We start from the raw sequence: 17,724 nt of genomic DNA, 5'->3' as shown, positions 1-17,724 counted from the left end.
ACGGCAGCAATATGTATGCAAATATACTACCTGTAGCAGAGGGAAATAACATTTCATATTATTAAAGAGATAGGAATAGAAATGGAGAGAGTGCCTAGAAAAGGGAGAATCGAGTGGGTGGCAAACAAAGGGGAAGACAGAATTAGAGAGACAGAAAAAATGTGGATAATAGATGGCTGTAGAGAGGGAGAGACAAAATAGAGATTGGTAGAGATATCTAGAGAGAGATATAGAGTAAGAGATACAGAGAGACAGGGTGAGAGAGTGGGTGAGATAGGGAGAGAGAGGAGGAGAAGGAAATCAAAGAAGAGGGAGCAAGTATGACAGACAGACTGACTGACGATCGACACAGATCGTCGCCCTGTTCAAGAATATATATGCTTAACGGCCATAAGCTATTGACCATATCAGCATTTAGCCTTATCAAGCACATACATAATTCTATGTATATGCCGGTATATCTGTCTCTATGTCTGGCTGCCTAAAAAGAGCAAAAGACGCCAAAGCACTACCGCAGATCAGTCCAAGTTGTCTATGTGTATGCAGGAGTACTCGTTCGGTATTTAGAATTGAGTAATACGAAGCTAGAATGCTTGCAGCAGCAGAGAGTGCTCCCATTGGTCACTTAAAGCTCAAATGCAACGAGCCCTACCTGGCACCGGGCACAGCATTTGAGAGCGACTGGGTGGTTGAGTGAACGGCGCCCTATATAAAGGGCAGCAGGCACTGAATTTCTTCAGTCGTTGATGCCTGTTGGGAGTCAAAGAAGTGCAGTGAAGTAAAGTGAAGTGAAGGAAAGTGGAGATTTAGAGAAAATTCTTCTTGGAGGAAATACGTAGAGACGTAGAGGAAACACTTAGAGAAAAGACTTAGACGAAATTCTCTCTAACTACTCTGTTAAGAAGACCGCCATGAGGCTAACCTATGCATAAGCTTGTAGGCCATACTTGTAGACATACTTATATACTCTATTTACATGTGTATATATATGTTCTTATGTTCTGCTCTCCGCTAATTGATCCTTCTCAAATTGTCTTTGGTTTCTCTTTCTCTTCTTGACCTGCTTTCGGCTTTCTTCAGTTCTTCATTTCGACATTAGAAGGTCATTATATTCAAATTAAAGGGATCATAAAGCTGAAAGTATGTTTAACACAATTTAACTTCTTCTTCTTCTTCTTTTGACAAAATGCCAAGTCAAAACTCTTTTTCAGCTGAAAATGGAAAAACCATTAAGTCGAATGCTTGATAAAGATTAACTAAAATGTTTTGCGCTTCGCAAAGTTTTTTGTTTTTATTTTTTGTTGTTGTTGTTGTCTTTTTTTTTTGCCAACTTTAAGTGAATTTTGTTCCCATTTTCTTGGACAATTACGTAGCACTTTTGCCATTTGTTTTGTTTTTTGCATTCAAACTAATTAAGTTCGCTTTGCGCGCTGTGAAAGTCAAATAAAAATGCAAACAATTTGTTTTATGGCTCGCTGCGATATGGCACATATATACATACATATATATACCTGTATACATATATATTTGTGTATATATATTTCTGTCATGCCAATTGGCCATCAGAGTGGCGTTAGTTAGCTGTGAACTGAAAATTACAAGAGCATTAAAATTATGCTTCAAGTGTAGATTTATCGACCTTAAGCACATTTTTTGGGCTCCCTCTGTCTCTCCCTTTCGCTCTGACCCCCCTGCCCTCCCCCTGCCCCTGACCAACAAATGTGAGCTGCTTTTCATTGAGCATTTATTGGCATTTGTTTTGTTTCGAAGAGCTTGTATAAATTATGCCGTGAAATGTTTAACAAGCGCGCATGTGTAAGACTCCGCCGCCCCCCCTCCCTCTACTCTAAATACAAGCTGCAACACGCAACAGTTGACTTTCACCAGCATGAGCAACAGCAGCCGCCACATATTTCCAGCTCCACGTAACTTATTTTGGCTGGCAGAGCAGCAGCAGAGGCAGCAGCAGCAGCTTCCCAGCATGAGGCTGGCGCACTTAATTGCCCATTGATGCGCACCGCACCAGCTCCCTGGGTGCCACGCCTCCTAGCCCAACTCCCGCCATCAGCTGGTGCAATCAATGAATGCCATTTCACTTTCATTGCGTTTGCTTTTAATTAAAGCGAAATAATTGATATGAGTAACTATGCGGTTGCCTTAAGGAATAGCCTATTCTCCACTCTCCACTCTCCACACTTCATCCCCCACTCCACACTCTCCACACCTTGGAACTCTCCGCTCTCAGCTGTTCGTGTTGCACTGCGCATGTCCCGATTGTGTCATCGTCATCGTCGTCCTGACAACAACAAATGCGAAAAGTCGAAACATCGATGCGGCCAGTCGCATCAGCATGTCCAGCAGTGCAGTCACATCCTCGCCCAGCGGCGTGCGTAGGGTGCGCACGGACCTGAAGACCTCGGAGAATCGATTCCTGCAGTTCAGCCAACAGCGCAACAGTTCGCCCCTGGGCATCAAGCATGGGCATACGCACAGCTGCCACCACACCCACACGCACAGCCCGCAATTCCACTTCCTGCCCAGCAGCGCACCCACTGCCAATGCCACATATCTCAGGTTCCGTTTAATTGCTCCACTTAACAGCTCTGGCTAATCGTTGCTCCATTTGCTTCTCCCTCGACAGCGCCAAGCTGCCTGCACGTGCCACGCGCCTGCTGAACCGCTCCCGGCTGCAGGATCAGCAGCTAGCCGGCAACGACTCGGACAACAGTTTGCGCTCCACGCACAGCGGCGCCTCCAGTCGCAAACGCAGCACCGCCGCCTCGCGCGCCTCCACCGCCTCGTCCACGTCCAGCTTGCAGCGACGCCAGCAACAGCAGCAGCAGCACCACCACCACCAGTTGGGTGGAAATTCTGCCTCCGGCTCGAGACGCGCAGCAGGTGGCCTGGCGGGCAACGCGGAGCTGCATAGCTCATCGGACGATCTGATGTTGTATGACAAATCCTTCAGGAATGCCATGATCCAGGATGTGCTGCAGTTCAAGAAGCAGCTGCTGCGCCTACGTCGCATACTTCAGGAGGTGGGTGACGACTCAGTCGCTGTCGCTTGCATTCGTTTTCATTTTCATTTTCCATTTTCAATTTTCTTTTGCACACGCACACACACATTCACACTCATCAAACATCCACACACATACTCTGACACCTGCACAGGATGCTGAATCTGACTGCAAGCGGGTAGGTTTTCATTTTCTTTACTTTTGATTTTCCACACCAATTTCCTTAGCTCATAAATTTTGCATTGAAAATGTTTGCTTACTCATTTCCCCGATTCTCTCTCTACTCTGACCCACAGACGGAGACGCTGAACCCATTCGAGAATGACAATGTGCAACTGTTTGCCGCCTGTGGGCTGGATAGCAAGCAGCTGAATGACATCGACCTGGCCAGCCTCACCTCGTCCACCACGGAGGACCCGCTGCAGGAGCTATCGGATCTACGTAGACAGGTGGTTTACCTTCAGGTATTTGCACGTTCTTTTGCCTTTCGTTTGCTCGTACCACAACAAAAACCAACTCAGTCACGAGAGTATCCAAAGCTCACCCTAATTGCTTTCTTATCAACTTATCAACTATCTAAGTACATATATACGAAGCAGTCACTGAACTGGATAAATCCAAAAATTCAATCTTAATGCGTTTTCTCTTAACTCTCTATATAGTATCGAATTGCTGTTGTTTAATTTTTATATAAATGTTTCCACTCTGGCATGTCACATACAAAAGAAGACAACAACAACAAAAAACATACAAACTTAATGCTTACTTTAAATAGTTATCTATAATCCACAAATCTTATATACCAATACATATATAAATATATATATTTCTTGTTTTTTGCTATGAGTACAAAATTCAAACACGCACTCTCAAATACTCTTACTTTTACTCCAACTCTTACACTTACTCTAAAAACTAGCTACATCTAGATAGTTCAATTATACTGAAACTAAAATACGCATTCTTAGCTGTTGTCTATTTGCCTTGCTCGAAATTCCGAATCACGGGAAGTTTATATAACGAAAAGAAGCTGTTTCTAGAGAGCATTTCGAATTAAACATTTGTAAATTTAAATTTATTGAGATAAAAGTTATCTAAACTAAAATGATATTAGCTTTTGTATAAAGGAAATGAAATGAAAATGAAGCTAAAATATTCACTAAATGATTATGGGTTTAATTATATAAGAAGTCCGAAAAGAAAGTTAGAATTAATACAAATTCTGTATAGTAAAAACCGATAAGCAATGAGCTGAAGCAAAATGAAAAAAATTAAGTAGGAATTATAACTAGAGCGAGCCCAAGAAACTGGAATGCTGAAGCTGAATTAGTTGTAGGATATACAGAAGCCTCATATAAACAAAGAAGAAGCCGAGTAAATTAACATTAAAAGAATTAGACGTTTATGCTAATAAATTCCAAGATTTATCAAGCATATATAAGATCCCAAAAGATTCCATTTTCCATTTCAAAAGATTCCATTTGACCAGTATGGAAGTATCCAGCAATCCACTGGAATTTGAAACACAATTGTAACTAGAAACAGCTTTTGAAAACCTGAGTCCAATTATCAATTGCAAACCTGTGTAATTATGTTTTATTTTGAGCTTAGCTGAACATAAAAGTTAACTTAACTGGGCAATAAATGCCAAAGAGAAAAAAACAACTTGGCTGGAATGCTTGGCAATTGGAATAGTATGCAATTTAGCAATTTTGAAGAAAAACAATGTTTTTTTGGTTCGGAATTTGGAGCTTGGCTGTGTACGTTGATGGATATAGTGTATACTCCGTATTTATGCAACTCTTTTTTGTGAATGTCTTGAAAGAAATACACACTCTCTGGCTTAGTTTGTGAACATGAATATCTAATTTAGTGGCCTTTGCCTGAGCTCAAGCACAAAACTAACAATTGCCACAACACACGTACGTCTGTATGTGTGCGTGTGTGTGTGTGTGTATCTTTAAACAGGGTCAAGTGGATGATCGTGATCGCACCATACGCCTGCAGCGAGATCTCATCGAGCAGCTGGAGGCGGAGAAGCGACAGGCCACAGAGGGAGATCAGGCCAACAAGGAACGCATTAGCATGGCCACCCAAACGGAGCGGGTAAGTGCATCAGTTCCATGTACATCTCTCTATCTCTCTCTCTGTGTGTGTGTGTGTGCACAACATTGACTAACCGAACGCTATTGAATTCATTTCCAATTCCACTTTCACAGACACGTCCACTTGCCATTGGTGCGGAGGGTTTGTCCAGGTAGGCAAACGTTCATTCAGCGATTTGATTTATTCTGAAAAATTTCCACATGCTCAAATTGAAAATTTTAAATTACTTTTATTTTGTACTTTGTATTTTGTTGCAACTAAACTACAACAAATTGCTGCGGCTGCTGCTGCTGCTGCTTGCGGCTGTCAGCTGCTTTTCATGCAACGCTGAGTTTTCGGCTTGCGGCAACATGCAAATCAGTTGCTGCCTCTTGACGCTAATGGCCACAAATTGTAATGGCAGCGGCCCAATTTGGCCAGCTTGCAACAAGTAGCAGCCACAGCAACAACATTGGTGGCAGCAGCAGCAGCAGCAGCAACAGTTGCTGTTGCGCTCACTTACTTTTTGTAGCTTGTGCCCATTATCTAACTATTCGCAACTACCTAATACATCTGATTAACCACTCTTAATATACATATATACATATCTATATACGTATCTATATATATACCTATATCATCCCACTATGCTGCCTTTATCTAACTATCCATCTATATGTGTATCTGTATGCATATAGACTGCAGTTTGGGGAGCAACAGGTACTATTTTGTGATTTCATTTTAGCCATTATAGTGCTCTGCGCAATCAATCTACTATGTATACTACACCTAAGCTATAACTGTCTTGATAACTGTAATACCTGCACCTGAATAAGGACTAGCTCGTAGCGAATAACTGAGCAGAGCTTTAACTGTATTTAATACTAAACTTAATACTAAATACTAAAACAGAATTTGAATACTTGTAGATTAGTGTATGAATAGCTTTAACTATATTTGATACTAAACAAAGACCAAAACGGCATTCGAGCTTTTCGAATGGAGTTCCTAACTCTAATTGAATTATGTTACATATAAGATTCGAGATTATTTGCTATTTTAAGTTTGAGCCTTTGCCTCGCATTGGGCATACTAAAATTTAACAATGTACATATGAAATACTAAAAATATACCAAAATACTACAAAGTTCGAGTCGCCGTTTAAACTTTTGTTAACTTTACTTTTAAATGAGTATTAAACTAACTCTAAGTACTGTTAGCCGTAAGCCTTTATATAAATTTGTTGCCTGACACTTAACACTGTTTGTGAACAATTTCAATTGCATGCGGCAATTAATTAGACTTCCCAGGTAAAGCTGTAAACTAACAATTAACACAGTAGTTGTCTGACTCAAAGTGGACTCAACAATTCAGTAACTGACTAATCTTTGCCTTATCTCTACCGTTCGCAGAAGTAAGCCTGAATATACGAGCTATACCACGCACTTTCCGACGCTCCACTTGCATTGCAACGACTCCACGCTGGCAGCCACCACGATAATTCGTCACCGGCCGCAGCCACAGCCACAGACACAGCAGCAGCAGGCACAATCATGCACCAATCACAACAACAACAACAATAGCAACAACAACAACAACAATTGCCGTTCTCTTAGCCAGACACGACGTCACACGATTATTTCGACCACATTGACCAACTACAATCAGCAGCTGGCCGCCGCGGCCTATCCACGTCGCGCCTCCATCGGCTGGGATGGAGCTGAGACAGTGGCGCCTGCAGTGGCGCATAAGCCGGTGCGTATAACACTGATTGGTGAGCCCTTGCCGCAACAAAATGGCGGCTGTCACAAGGCGGCGGCGACGACGACGACGACGACGCCGACGCCGCCATCACAACAAAATGGCGTCAAGGCGCATTTTCTGAATGGCTGCCAGAGCGGAGCGAACAGCGCGTTGCCGGGCGCCCATTATCAGCCGTTGTACAACAGCAACAAGATGACAAACCCAACCGTAACTATAGTCTGATTTAGATACCCTACACTGCAAGCGGCCCCAAGCAGCAGATACTCTACCAAGCTAAAGGAGGAGGATTATAAAATGCGTACAAGTGTTGGCAGGCGCTTAAGCTACAAATTCTTTCAAATATGATTAGAGAAAAGTTTAATATATATTTAAAAAGAAATATATATCATATATACACACAAATATATATTGATATACTCTCAAATTGTTTTTGCAGTCTTACCAAACCAGTAAAAAAAATACAACTTAAAGATTCAATTAAACTTATATAATATTCTAGTTGATAAGAAGATTGCCTACATTTATCTTTGTGTACAAAATAAATATATGCAACAAGTACATATATAAATAATATATATAAAATACATAAATTAATGATAATGGAAATTTCTGCTCTATGTCTAGTACTTAATTACTTAATTAATTGTTAATTATTTGTAGTCTAAGCTTTAGTACATTCTGTAATTATTTTCTTTGTGGCTTATTTAACTGTATTATAGTATACGAACCACTTGATGCTACAAATATTATAGCTACATACATATATATATTCTACTTAAAGAGCACAATAATCGTAATTATCCAAAATACTTACCATATGAATACTAAAATCCAATTGTAAACAATGCTAAGCTTATTAAATAGAGTTCTAGCCAGATGCTATTTATCTATAGAATTGGGTGTGTCTTCTTTCCTTTAGGGGGAATTTCTCAGCTGAGACCCATCACTCCAATTGCCACTCGTCTGTGAAAGCAGCTCTTCAGTCATCTACCCCAGCCAAGATCAGTTTCAGAACCGGATCAGCTGCTGCTACTGCTTCTGCTGCTGCTTCTGCTTCTGTTGGCAGCAAAAAACTTGCTTTAGCCTTGTTGGCTCTTATCAACGGCTGCGTGTTAGTCACAGTTGAGCATTCGATCTGGAATGTCGTTGAATGCGCAACCCTTGCGCCTAGGCCCAGTCCTCTGGCTGCTGTGCTGCGGCCTCTCCCAGGTGCTGAGCCAGATATGCGAGGCTCAAGGCTGGCGCAGCTTCGAGTGCCGTGAGCTGAGCAGCCTGAAGGAGCTGAAGAACGTTAGGGACTTTCCCAAAGACAGCCTGCACAGGCTGAGCATTAGAAATGCGCACACAGAACTGAGCATGGGCATAGGTGAGTCAGGCTCGTAGTGAATACAGCTGCAGCTCAGCTCAATATGTTTTGCAGCTGCCAGCGGGCTAAGTCTCTCGGGGCTATTGGACTTGGATCTGTCGCATGTGCCACAACTGCAGCTGGAGCGACGCGGCTTCTCCTGGCTGCCCCAGCTGGAGCAGCTAAATATCAGCGGCTGCGCTCTGGAGCAGCTATTGGCCGCGCACTTTGCTGCCAACTCATCGCTGCAGCTGCTCGACGCCAGCCACAATGAGCTGCCCAGCCTGACAAAGGAACTCTTCGGCAACCTACGCAAACTGATTTATGCGAATTTCTCGCACAATGCGCTGCAGCAACTCGAGCTGCCCCACATGCCGCTGCTGCAGCAACTGCAGCTCAGCCACAATCAGTTGACAAACATCAGCTTCGCTCCTTGTCCTCAGCTCCAGCAGCTCTGCCTCAACGACAACCAGCTGAGCCAGGTAAGCCAGAGAGCAAAAAGCAAGAGCTACCTCTGCTAGTCTACATACATATATTCGTTTGGCTTAATCTTATTCCGTAAGAGAAGAGTATTCGGTTTACGATGAATCAAACCTATTTAGCTTTGATTTAGTATCTGGAAGTATAGCTCATAGTTATAATGGGTAAAAATATGGTATGTATATATAAATAGCGTACATGAGAACCTGTTTGCTTTACGCAATATTAAGCGATTGCCTCTGAAGTATTTGCGCCCCTTAGAGATGCATTTGCTCATATTACAAAACAGATTTAATATTTAAATATTAGCTAATGATAGAATTCGAATTTTCCCAGTAAAGCTCAGTTTCGTAAATGGCTTTCTAATGCTTACAGCTAAATGCGAGTAGCTTCAGAGGATTACCCGGATTACTCGAGCTGCAGCTGGCGGAGAATGCTCTGAGGACCATAGGCAAGAACACCTTTCAGCCCTTGGCCAAGCTGCGTGCCCTAAATCTCTCGCACAATGAACTGGATGCACTGCGTCCACAGATCTTTGGCTCTGGAGTGTTTGCGCTGCAGCAACTAGATTTATCCAACAACAACATACGGCTGCTCTTTGACAACCAGTTCCTATCGCTGGGCAGACTTCAGGTGCTGGACATAGCACACAATAGCATCGCCAGCCTGAGTGCCGGACAGTTTGCGGGTCTCAGCTCGTTGCGGAAGCTGTATTTGCAGTCCAACGATATTATAGAGATCAAGGCGCATACCTTTGCAGCGCTCGAGGATCTGGACACGCTCGACTTGTCGCACAACAACGTTGAGTACCTGCACGAGCACGCATTCGGTAATCGGACTCTGCCGCACATGCGTAAACTGAATCTGAATGCCAACAGCTTGAAGCATTTGCATGCACTGTCCTTCTCCTCGCTGCCCTTTCTGGAGTATCTGTCGCTGGGCAACAACGAGCTTTCCAGCCTGGATGTGCGCATGTTTGCGCCGATGCGGCGTCTGCAGAAACTGCACTTGGGACACAACGAGCTGACCCACATTAGCTCATTGGTGCTGGACAGCTTCAGCAGCGTCTCGGATTTGCTCATCGACAACAACAAGCTAACCTTTCTACCGGATCTGAATGGTACGCTCGGCAATCTGAAGCGTATAGCCATTGAGGGCAATCCCTGGCAGTGCGCCTGTTTCACACAGCTGGAACGTTGGCTGCTTTCCCATCATGTGACCTATCTGCGGCAGGGCACCGGCTTCTACGACGGCGAGAAGCCTCTCTGCGTGGTCACAGCATTCGAATACTGTGTGCAGACACTGCAGGAGGATCGCCATCAAGATGTGGTGGATGAGTTTGAGGAGCGACTGAAAAATGGACGCGAATTAGATGTTAGATCAGATGAAGACTGACAAGTGTGTGTGTTTGTGTAATTAGTAAGTTAATCTGAAATAAATATACTTCGATGGGGTCCTTGATGACACCCCTTGAAGGCAAAACACAGCCAGTTGGTGAAGCAGCATTTCATTCCAAGATAGATATTGTATTCAATGTTTTCTACATATTGTGGTACATTTCCGATTTGTTTTGCTGCGTCTCGCGTTTCTGTATAATTTTACAAATTAACAAACTAAAAGTCGAGTCGTTTAGGCGCTCTTGACACGGAGAGCCAAAGCGGTCAAGTCACCAATGCACTTGTTCAGCGTCTCCTTCTCCTGCTGGGGCGAGATGCTGGACAGCACGCTGGACACAATCCAGTTGACCATATGCTTCTGGCTGAGACGACGCTCAACATGACGGCACTCAACCTGGTAGTCCAAGCGGCGCTTGACCTCAGAGTAGACGTTCATGGTACGTTCACGGAATGCAGCCTCAAGCTGGAGGGCAATGTTCTCCTTCTTGGCTTCCATCAACAAGAGGGCACCATCTGCGCGCCATTGCTCCTTCTTCTCGGCTTCAATGGCATCGGCGAGAACCTTGAGCTCAGCCTCACGACCCTCCTTCCATTCGGCTTCAATTTTCTACAGAAGAAGAGATTTAATATATATTCCATTCAACATCAGGTTGACACAAACTTACGTCGATTTCACCATCAGCCCACTTGGCGATAACCGGACCCAGTTTCTTGACAGCAATAATAGCCATGATACCAAGCGACAGACCGCTGTAGTATTCGTGCTCCATGACGTAGATTTCCTTGGAGCAGAGATAGGTGATCAAACCCACGCCGAATGTGTAGGGGCCGGTGACACCAGTCTTGTTATAAAAGAACTGGAACCATTCCTCTGGAATAAAGCCCAAACGCACCTTGCCGGGATGTTCGGGACGCTGACGGCGCTCAACAGCTCCGCCTGCTGGCTGAGCAGCGGCAGCAGCTGCCGAACGGCTAGCCACCAAAGTCAATGGGCGCTGGGCTATAAAACAAGCGAAACAGGATTAGTAAAACTTTGCACCTCATCATTTGCCAAAAATTCAATTTTGACATTCCTTATGCGAATTGTGCCCGTGATTACATAAACCACGATGGCAGAATTCGCGGTGCCGTAACAATTTTCACGGTCGTCTTTTGGATACATTGGCCAACGATTTGTAAAAACAAGCCAAAATGTATCAACTCGAATTAACTTGTTTGGCAATTTCGATGCTTACCTGTAAGGAGTGCGGCTCTTGAGAACATTTTTGTAATAATGTTTCAACCAATTTATGCTACTGAATTGACGTTCGGGTGCTCACCTACTCTGTAGTTCACAATAAAACACGAGCCGAAAACTATCGCATATATCGATTACAAGCAGCAGTCGATAGCATTTACAATCGTCTGTATAGCGCTGCCAGATGCGTAGGCAAAAATATACTAAATTTATAGCTCACTTGTTGCATGGTATTTTTGGATTTACTCTCCATATTTTAAATTTCTCGCGCCCTTGTCATTTATATCAAGACAACAGGTGACTAACTTGGGGTGACTTTTCTAGTTCACCGAACTACTTATCAATACTATCTTATCCTAAAAATTCCTGAAGAAAATATGACACAATCGTTTGCTTATCTGTGTAACTTTACAAGTTCTTTTATTTAAAAATATGACAATTCGCTAAGAAAATTGCGTCTAATATAAATCGACTGCGACTGAAAATACTTTTACAAAATACTATAAAGGAAACATATATAAAAAAAGATAATAATAGGCTTGTATGATTTCGATTTATGCATATATTATTCGTTTCGTTATTCAGTTCTCAAAGCTATTTGTGTGCACTTTTTATAAATAAAGCGTTAAAACATGAGCATCTTTGTATTTTCGTTTTGTTTTTTGTTTTCTTTTTGTTTTTTGCTAAACTAACTAAAATGACTGTCTTGTGCGTAGAGGATATAAACCTACAAAGAACATTAAATAGATTAAATTAAAAAAATAATATAGATATATAAAAGAAGGTATAAAATCACTTGCGCTATAGATATTTTGTACAGCATTTGAAATAAAAGATGATACGACTATTTACAGCGGTGAACATACACATATTTAAAAACGTTATTATACACGTATATAAGACTTTTATACAACTTTCAACATAGTTTGCTCCTTGATTTGTATATATAAAACGAAATGATTTGGCTCGCCTAACATTAGAATTGAATGTTGCGTACGGTATCAACAGGACGATGCTTCAAGATACTAGACAGATGTTACATGCATAGGTGAGACCACAGTTATCATACACAGTTCTCTCGAGTGCCGGAAGAATGATTGGGGGAGTGGTTGCAGTCCGTTTGGCTCATTCAATAACATTGAAGCGTGTTAGCAGCTTGTGGTAGAACCAACGTACCATTTGCTGCACGCGGGATGCCATCCACACGCAAAGGCTACCAGTGTGACGAAGCTTGGAAGCGTAGTGCTTGATGTGATCTGTGTGGCAGGAGTTAAGACAACCAAAAGTGTAAAGAAACAGTGAACAAGAATATACAAGCTATAATACAATAGAGGCATTTGATAAAAGGATATAATAATGTCCAAGGTGGATGACCGCCATTTATGTAGGTCACGTACGTGAAGCCGTCCTTGCCCTTGCCTCGTATATTATAGTAGTAGGGCAGGAACGAATGTAACGTAAATCTGCAAGCAAACAACAAAAAAAGGAATGACCGTTAATTGGCTAAGGACACGCAAATCGAATAGCAATTATCTAAATTTAATGTGGGTTAATGGAGGTGGGTTACCTTCTCTTCTCGTAGAAAAATATGGCAGGTTGATTTGTGGTCAGCGTGTGCAGGAAGATAGCCTTCACCGCATGTCTTTCTACTGTCGTCAAATGGTTCATCAGCGCGTCCAGTAGCAGCGAACCGATGCCATTCCGACGATGCGAGCGATGAACACCCAGCGATAATATGTAGCCCACGTCAGCGGTGCGACCCATCGAGTCCGGCAATATGCCTTTGTCCTGCATGGGAAAACCGCTCAGCCTCGTGTAAAATTCATCACTATCACTGATATTGGCTATTACCTCCTTATTAACATTTCGATACGGTTTGATTTCAGCAACAATTAAACCAATTATGGCCAGATTATAAACAGCCGCTAGCGCAAAGAAGCGCGAGCTTGAGGTAATATCCTCGTACCATGACAGTGGATAATCGATTGGAAACCATTCTTGGCACAGCGTGCGAACCTTGAAGGGATCACAATTTGAATGAGTATATTCCTTAACAGGTGTGCATACTTACTTCCGTTAAATCATCGGGCACTAAAAACCTCAGCTGGACATCATTGACCGAGCACAGCGGCACATGCTCGCAATCGCAGTCGACGCGTGTAATGATATCGTTGTTTGGCGGAGCATTGTGTTTATTGTAGCTAAGGGCAGCAGGCACCCAGTAACCGAAAGATATGTAATAATTAATTTAAAATGTGTGAGAGTGTGTGTGTGAGTGTCGATCATTATGTATTAGTAGGCGACGGCTGCCATTTCACTTGCATAATATTACGCGCGTCGTATAGTACGACTTCGGTAGATTAACAAAGTTGTCTCTATATATGTTCATACATACATATACGCAATACATATAGATATATAAACGCACCCTCTTAGGTAGGCCCCAGCAACAGCAATCGCTATCGGTGCCGTCGCCTTCGCCGTCGCCCACTCGCCCCATAGTGGACTCTGTGCTGAAAGAGCCTAGCTTGTCTACTCACAGCGTAAATGGTGCCATGCTAGTGGAGCTGCTGCTCTGGTGCCACCGCCGCTGCTGCTGCTGCTGCTATTGTTGCCGCTGCTCTTGTTTCCAATTAGAGCAGTTATGTCCATGGATTGTGGTGTGTGCACCACAGGTTAAGCGCGGAATTTGATCAACTGTCTGTGTTATGATAGTCTGATATTTGAACGGTGTGTTCTCTCTGCGTGCGTTACTTTTTGTGTGAGCGCCTAATTGATTTTAATTAAAATTCACAATCGCAGCATAAAACCCACTTGCTCGTTCGCTCGCTAGCTAGCTAGCTGCAGGCAGCTCTTTTATGGGGTATCAAATATCAAAGACAAACTGCTGCCTTTACTGCCAATAAACTCCATTTAGTGCGAGCTAGCTGACCAGCGTTGATACACACCCGCATTTCTTGCATGAAATAAACTACAAATTTTCCTAAGATATTTCTTTACATTGTTTATTACAACGACTAACGTGAAAAGTTCACTGTGAAGAGCACGATTGCTAGTGTGGAACAGCTGCTTTGCCATTCACACAAAAGCAGCGACGCGATGCCATTTGAACCCAATGCAGTACTGCCCGATAGTTCAAGTGAACCGCCGAATTCGAATGCATATTTCAAATGTGCCTTTATTGTAATTATCTTTTATTTGTATGTTTTAATAGCGCCTGGCTTGGCTTGCGGTTTGAGAAGTGCTGGCCACGGGCGCTGCAGCTGGCTTCGTTGGATCGTCCAGCACTCGCACCACCATTGAGCTCTTCGGACCCGTACACCAAGTTATGCCATGCTCATCCACAACAAATGTTTCCAACGTCACCTGGAACTGGCCGCCACTGGAGATGGGCAGCAAGAAGCTACCAGAGAGGAAGTCACGTTGTGGCTTCACAATTTGATTGAGCGTGACTGTGTCGTTGTTGGGCGACTTAACCAGCTCGTTGCCAGGGCGTGGCGTCAGCAACTGTGATGTCAGACTCAGTTGCACTGAGTCGACGCGTCGGAAGTGTTTCTGCTGCTTGCTAAAGTGTTGCAGCACGCCCTCCACCTTGATGACCAAATTGCTGCCAGACTGCACAATGACCGGCTCTGTGGCACTGCGAGGCTGCGGGCTAACCGACAGCTTGATCTGTGTGGATTGTAGTATTTGGAAGAAGTAGCGCGGCAAGCAGAGCGGCGTCTTTGTTATGATTTCAATCAGGGCGATGATTACGTCTAAATGCCTGTTGCTAATGGTTTTCGCATTGGGCGGTTCCTGTGGTAGGTTCTTCTGCATTTGCTCCATTCGCTGGCAGCTCGCTGCAAAAAAGCGGGTCTCCGGATGATTGCCTGTGGTCAGGAAGACAGGTGGCTCGGGCGGCGTAGCATAACAAATTGATTCAATAATATGAGCGAAAAGCGCGCATTGGAATTCGGCGACCTCAAGAAACTCCAACGTCACATTATCCGCATCGAATGACGACTTATAGAGGCGCGCATATGTCTCCTCGCAAGCTTTGAGCGACTTCACCAGTTTGCGCAACTGATTCGTAACGTGTCCAAACTTTTGCAAATAATCACGTGAATTCTGGGCCAAGCTGCCCGCAATCGCCGGAGGAGGCACAATCACCTGCGCATTCTTCACCGTCACAGCCAGATGCAGAGTCTGCAGGAACTGTGCGCGCAACTTCAGATACTCCAGTTGGAAGCTACATGGATGTTGCGGCGAGGAGCAGGCACGCATGCTGGCCAGCGCCTGCTGATATAGATTGCTCGCCGCTTCCAAGCGCCTCATCAACGGCAGCAGTGGCTCCGGGGCTTCCGTGGGCGCATAATTGTCCCGCATATAGGCATATTCTAGGCCATAATTAAGTATGCATTCGGCCTGCGAGATCTGCGCCAGCGCGACTAAAAAGTAGTGCATGTGATCACTGATTACGATTTGTGAGACTTTAGTGTAGATGTGCGCCGCCACGTAGTGATGCCCATAGCGGCTAGCCGTGCGAGCAATGCGATAGAGAGTCCAACAGTTGACGCGAGCGATGCACTTCTCGAAGCAGTGTATTACCTCTAGGGGCAGATAACATCCCATAGTCGTTTGGCACACCAGGGCGCTAAGTATTTCTACTGTGCGCAGCAGTTGCTCCGGCTGCTCCTCACTGTCAACCAGTTTGTTTAGCTTGTACAGAATAAGCGGCAGGCGGGCGAGCATTGGATTCGGCTGTAACTCGGAAATGCATTATTAGAATTATTAATTGAATATATGAAAGAGCATTACCTTAGGTGGTGCAGGTTCGTTTGTTTCCATGGCTGCGTCATCCTCCAGACCTTCCGCTGTGGAGAATGCATACTTCCGCAGCTGGAAGTGCTCACAGAGTCCCACAGCCGCTTCACAAATAAGCTGCAGATTATTGGGCGGATAATTCACATTGTCTCCTAGCGTATTGGTCACCATCTCGACAAAGTCAGCTCCGAACTCCGCATTGGCTTGGGTAATGCGTATGCCATACGTCAGCACTCGGCGCAGATCTCGATTAAACTCCGCACGACGGGCCGTACAGAAGAGTAGACCCTCCATATGCAGATTTACCATATCCAGGATGTCGTCAACCTGAGCCACCTGTTTCTTGAGACCGAAGGCCAGCAAAGCAGCCAGCACAGCCATTGCCTGCGTGGCTGTGGTATAATCATCCAATTTGCTGATACACTCATTGCAAAGCCTCAGCAAGGCGTCACGATGCTCACACAATAAATGCTGGCAGGTAAGCGGACACTCGCTTAGCTTAAGGAGTATTGAGAGGAAGAGAAACTGCTCCGCTCCATTTGTGCAGAGATTGAATTTGTTGATTAAAGCACCAATAGCTGGCTTGGGCCAGGCGTTGACGCTCTGCTTGTCGGCCAGTTCGTTAAAGGACCGAAGTACTTGGATTCGCACCGGCGTACGCAAATCCTGCATGAAATCGAGCAACACATTTAGCTGCCCTGGCACGCCCACCAGTGTTCGTGCCGACAATTGAGTGAGTGTGTCGATGATGGCCACCACAAAGCTTTGGGCGGGATACTTGGGCAACAGCTCTAGACACAGCTTGCTGACCAAGGCCGCTGTGTTGGCATCGTGGTGCATGTGGCGGAGCACCGGAATAAGTAGCAGCTTCATCGGCACCGGCACCTGCAATGACTCAATCATATCGGAGATCTTTGCGCACATGCTGATGGCAAAGGAGCTCGATTGGGCGGCGAAACAGCTGCTGGCATATATAGCGGCTTCCACTTCCACTGTATCGTGACTGTCGAGCGCTCGGCGTATCGCATGATGCACCTGTGGCTTCTCTGGTATTACACGGGACACGGCGCCAAGAGTGCGAAGGAGAAGGGCACGCGCCACTGGATCATTTGAGTGCATCACCATAAAAATACGCCGCACAAAATTATCAATGTTGAGAATCTTGTCCAGATGGTTCTCACTCTGCTGGCACACACGCAGCACCCAGAAGCGCAGAAGATTCGACCCGCTTACAAAGAACTCGGCCAATTTGATGAATGACGAGTTTATAAGAATCGGAAAGGGATACTTTTCAAATAGTCGAGGAAACCGCACGATCGCTTCACATTGTATGCCCTGCTTTGCGCTGCGCAGCCCCTTGTCCAGCTCCATGAGCACGGCATTCGAATCATGCTCATTGTCGTTGAGAAACGACTCGTTGAACATGCTCACACGTGTGCCCGTTAAATGTGCCATTTTCAACTATTTCTGTATGCACATTGACTTCACAAAGTATTGATTCACTAAATGAAAACAATAAACAAACCCACAATAGAAAACCGAATGCAGCTCACCGGTTTGCCATTCAACTGTAAACGTATCACTAACATGAGT

General features: G+C 44.4%; 5 protein-coding genes across 18 annotated transcripts in view; 2 read left to right on the top strand and 3 right to left on the bottom strand.

The window, feature by feature from the left end:
• LOC108651263 (uncharacterized) overlaps positions 1-7,761 on the top strand; it is a 30,957-nt gene extending 23,196 nt beyond the window's left edge. For 2 of the 12 annotated variants that reach the window (XM_089258866.1, XM_089258874.1), the window contains 6 exons: positions 2,642-3,038; positions 3,172-3,195; positions 3,314-3,466; positions 4,986-5,123; positions 5,237-5,274; positions 6,515-7,761. In XM_089258866.1, coding sequence (XP_089114992.1) covers positions 2,642-3,038; positions 3,172-3,195; positions 3,314-3,466; positions 4,986-5,123; positions 5,237-5,274; positions 6,515-7,088 — 1,324 coding nt within the window. In that variant the 3' untranslated portion in view covers positions 7,089-7,761. Of the gene's footprint in view, positions 1-2,215; positions 2,575-2,641; positions 3,039-3,171; positions 3,196-3,313; positions 3,482-4,985; positions 5,124-5,236; positions 5,275-5,800; positions 6,149-6,403; positions 6,441-6,514 lie in introns of those variants that run through there. The other 10 variants (XM_089258865.1, XM_089258869.1, XM_089258867.1 and 7 more) reach the window with 8 other exon arrangements.
• Positions 7,762-7,935: 174 nt separating this feature from the next.
• On the top strand, positions 7,936-10,348 carry LOC108651284 (uncharacterized). Its single transcript, XM_018100850.3, has 3 exons — positions 7,936-8,232; positions 8,287-8,693; positions 9,067-10,348. Exons 1-3 carry the CDS (start codon positions 8,007-8,009, stop codon positions 10,084-10,086), a joined length of 1,653 nt encoding a protein of 550 aa, XP_017956339.1. The 5' UTR covers positions 7,936-8,006; the 3' UTR covers positions 10,087-10,348.
• ATPsynB (ATP synthase subunit b, mitochondrial) lies at positions 10,183-11,484 on the bottom strand. The gene is made up of 3 exons (XM_018100844.3): positions 11,324-11,484; positions 10,754-11,088; positions 10,183-10,695 (listed from the first exon to the last, which is right to left on the bottom strand). The coding sequence occupies exons 1-3, from the start codon at positions 11,349-11,351 to the stop codon at positions 10,321-10,323; spliced, it is 738 nt and encodes a 245-aa protein (XP_017956333.1). The 5' UTR covers positions 11,352-11,484; the 3' UTR covers positions 10,183-10,320.
• Positions 11,485-11,714: 230 nt separating this feature from the next.
• On the bottom strand, positions 11,715-14,381 carry Naa60 (N-alpha-acetyltransferase 60). Of its 3 annotated transcripts, XM_018100843.3 has the most exons (6): positions 13,866-14,376; positions 13,397-13,526; positions 13,177-13,341; positions 12,893-13,113; positions 12,678-12,788; positions 11,715-12,583 (listed from the first exon to the last, which is right to left on the bottom strand). In XM_018100843.3, the coding sequence occupies exons 1-6, from the start codon at positions 13,880-13,882 to the stop codon at positions 12,451-12,453; spliced, it is 777 nt and encodes a 258-aa protein (XP_017956332.1). In that variant the 5' UTR covers positions 13,883-14,376; the 3' UTR covers positions 11,715-12,450. The 3 variants fall into 3 exon arrangements, with proteins under 3 accessions (XP_017956332.1, XP_017956331.1, XP_089115007.1); XM_018100842.3 differs by having other exon boundaries at positions 12,893-13,341; positions 13,866-14,381; XM_089258881.1 differs by lacking the exon at positions 11,715-12,583 and having other exon boundaries at positions 12,590-12,788; positions 12,893-13,341; positions 13,866-14,381.
• A 96-nt stretch (positions 14,382-14,477) lies between these two features.
• Positions 14,478-17,718, bottom strand: defl (Integrator complex subunit 7). The gene is made up of 2 exons (XM_018100816.3): positions 16,126-17,718; positions 14,478-16,068 (listed from the first exon to the last, which is right to left on the bottom strand). The coding sequence occupies exons 1-2, from the start codon at positions 17,584-17,586 to the stop codon at positions 14,533-14,535; spliced, it is 2,997 nt and encodes a 998-aa protein (XP_017956305.1). The 5' UTR covers positions 17,587-17,718; the 3' UTR covers positions 14,478-14,532.
• Positions 17,719-17,724: the final 6 nt, after the last annotated feature.

This window comes from Drosophila navojoa, chromosome 4, assembly GCF_054131105.1.
Source record: "Drosophila navojoa isolate 15081-1374.11 chromosome 4, UAZ_NAV_1.0, whole genome shotgun sequence".
NCBI classification, from domain to species: domain Eukaryota; kingdom Metazoa; phylum Arthropoda; class Insecta; order Diptera; family Drosophilidae; genus Drosophila; species Drosophila navojoa.
The sequence above is the reverse complement of the archived record's forward strand: the minus strand, read 5'-3'. Positions and strand labels throughout refer to the sequence as shown.

Bases quoted from the DNA above. Each gene is read 5' to 3' on its own strand.
- LOC108651284 (XM_018100850.3), top strand. From the start codon at position 8,007: ATGTCGTTGAATGCGCAACCCTTGCGCCTAGGCCCAGTCCTCTGGCTG. The intron at 8,233-8,286 runs GTGAGTCAGGCT...TATGTTTTGCAG, and splicing joins AGAACTGAGCATGGGCATAG to CTGCCAGCGGGCTAAGTCTC. The intron at 8,694-9,066 runs GTAAGCCAGAGA...TAATGCTTACAG, and splicing joins ACGACAACCAGCTGAGCCAG to CTAAATGCGAGTAGCTTCAG.
- ATPsynB (XM_018100844.3), bottom strand. From the start codon at position 11,351: ATGTTCTCAAGAGCCGCACTCCTTACAG. The intron at 11,089-11,323 runs GTAAGCATCGAA...CTTGTTTTATAG, and splicing joins AAGAGCCGCACTCCTTACAG to CCCAGCGCCCATTGACTTTG. The intron at 10,696-10,753 runs GTAAGTTTGTGT...CTTCTTCTGTAG, and splicing joins GGGCTGATGGTGAAATCGAC to AAAATTGAAGCCGAATGGAA.
- Naa60 (XM_018100842.3), bottom strand. The intron at 13,342-13,396 runs GTAAGTATGCAC...GATCCCTTCAAG, and splicing joins TGCCCGATGATTTAACGGAA to GTTCGCACGCTGTGCCAAGA. The intron at 12,584-12,677 runs ATATCCTTTTAT...CTCCTGCCACAC, and splicing joins CATCCACCTTGGACATTATT to AGATCACATCAAGCACTACG.
- defl (XM_018100816.3), bottom strand. From the start codon at position 17,586: ATGGCACATTTAACGGGCACACGTGTGAGCATGTTCAACGAGTCGTTT. The intron at 16,069-16,125 runs GTAATGCTCTTT...TCCGAGTTACAG, and splicing joins ACGAACCTGCACCACCTAAG to CCGAATCCAATGCTCGCCCG.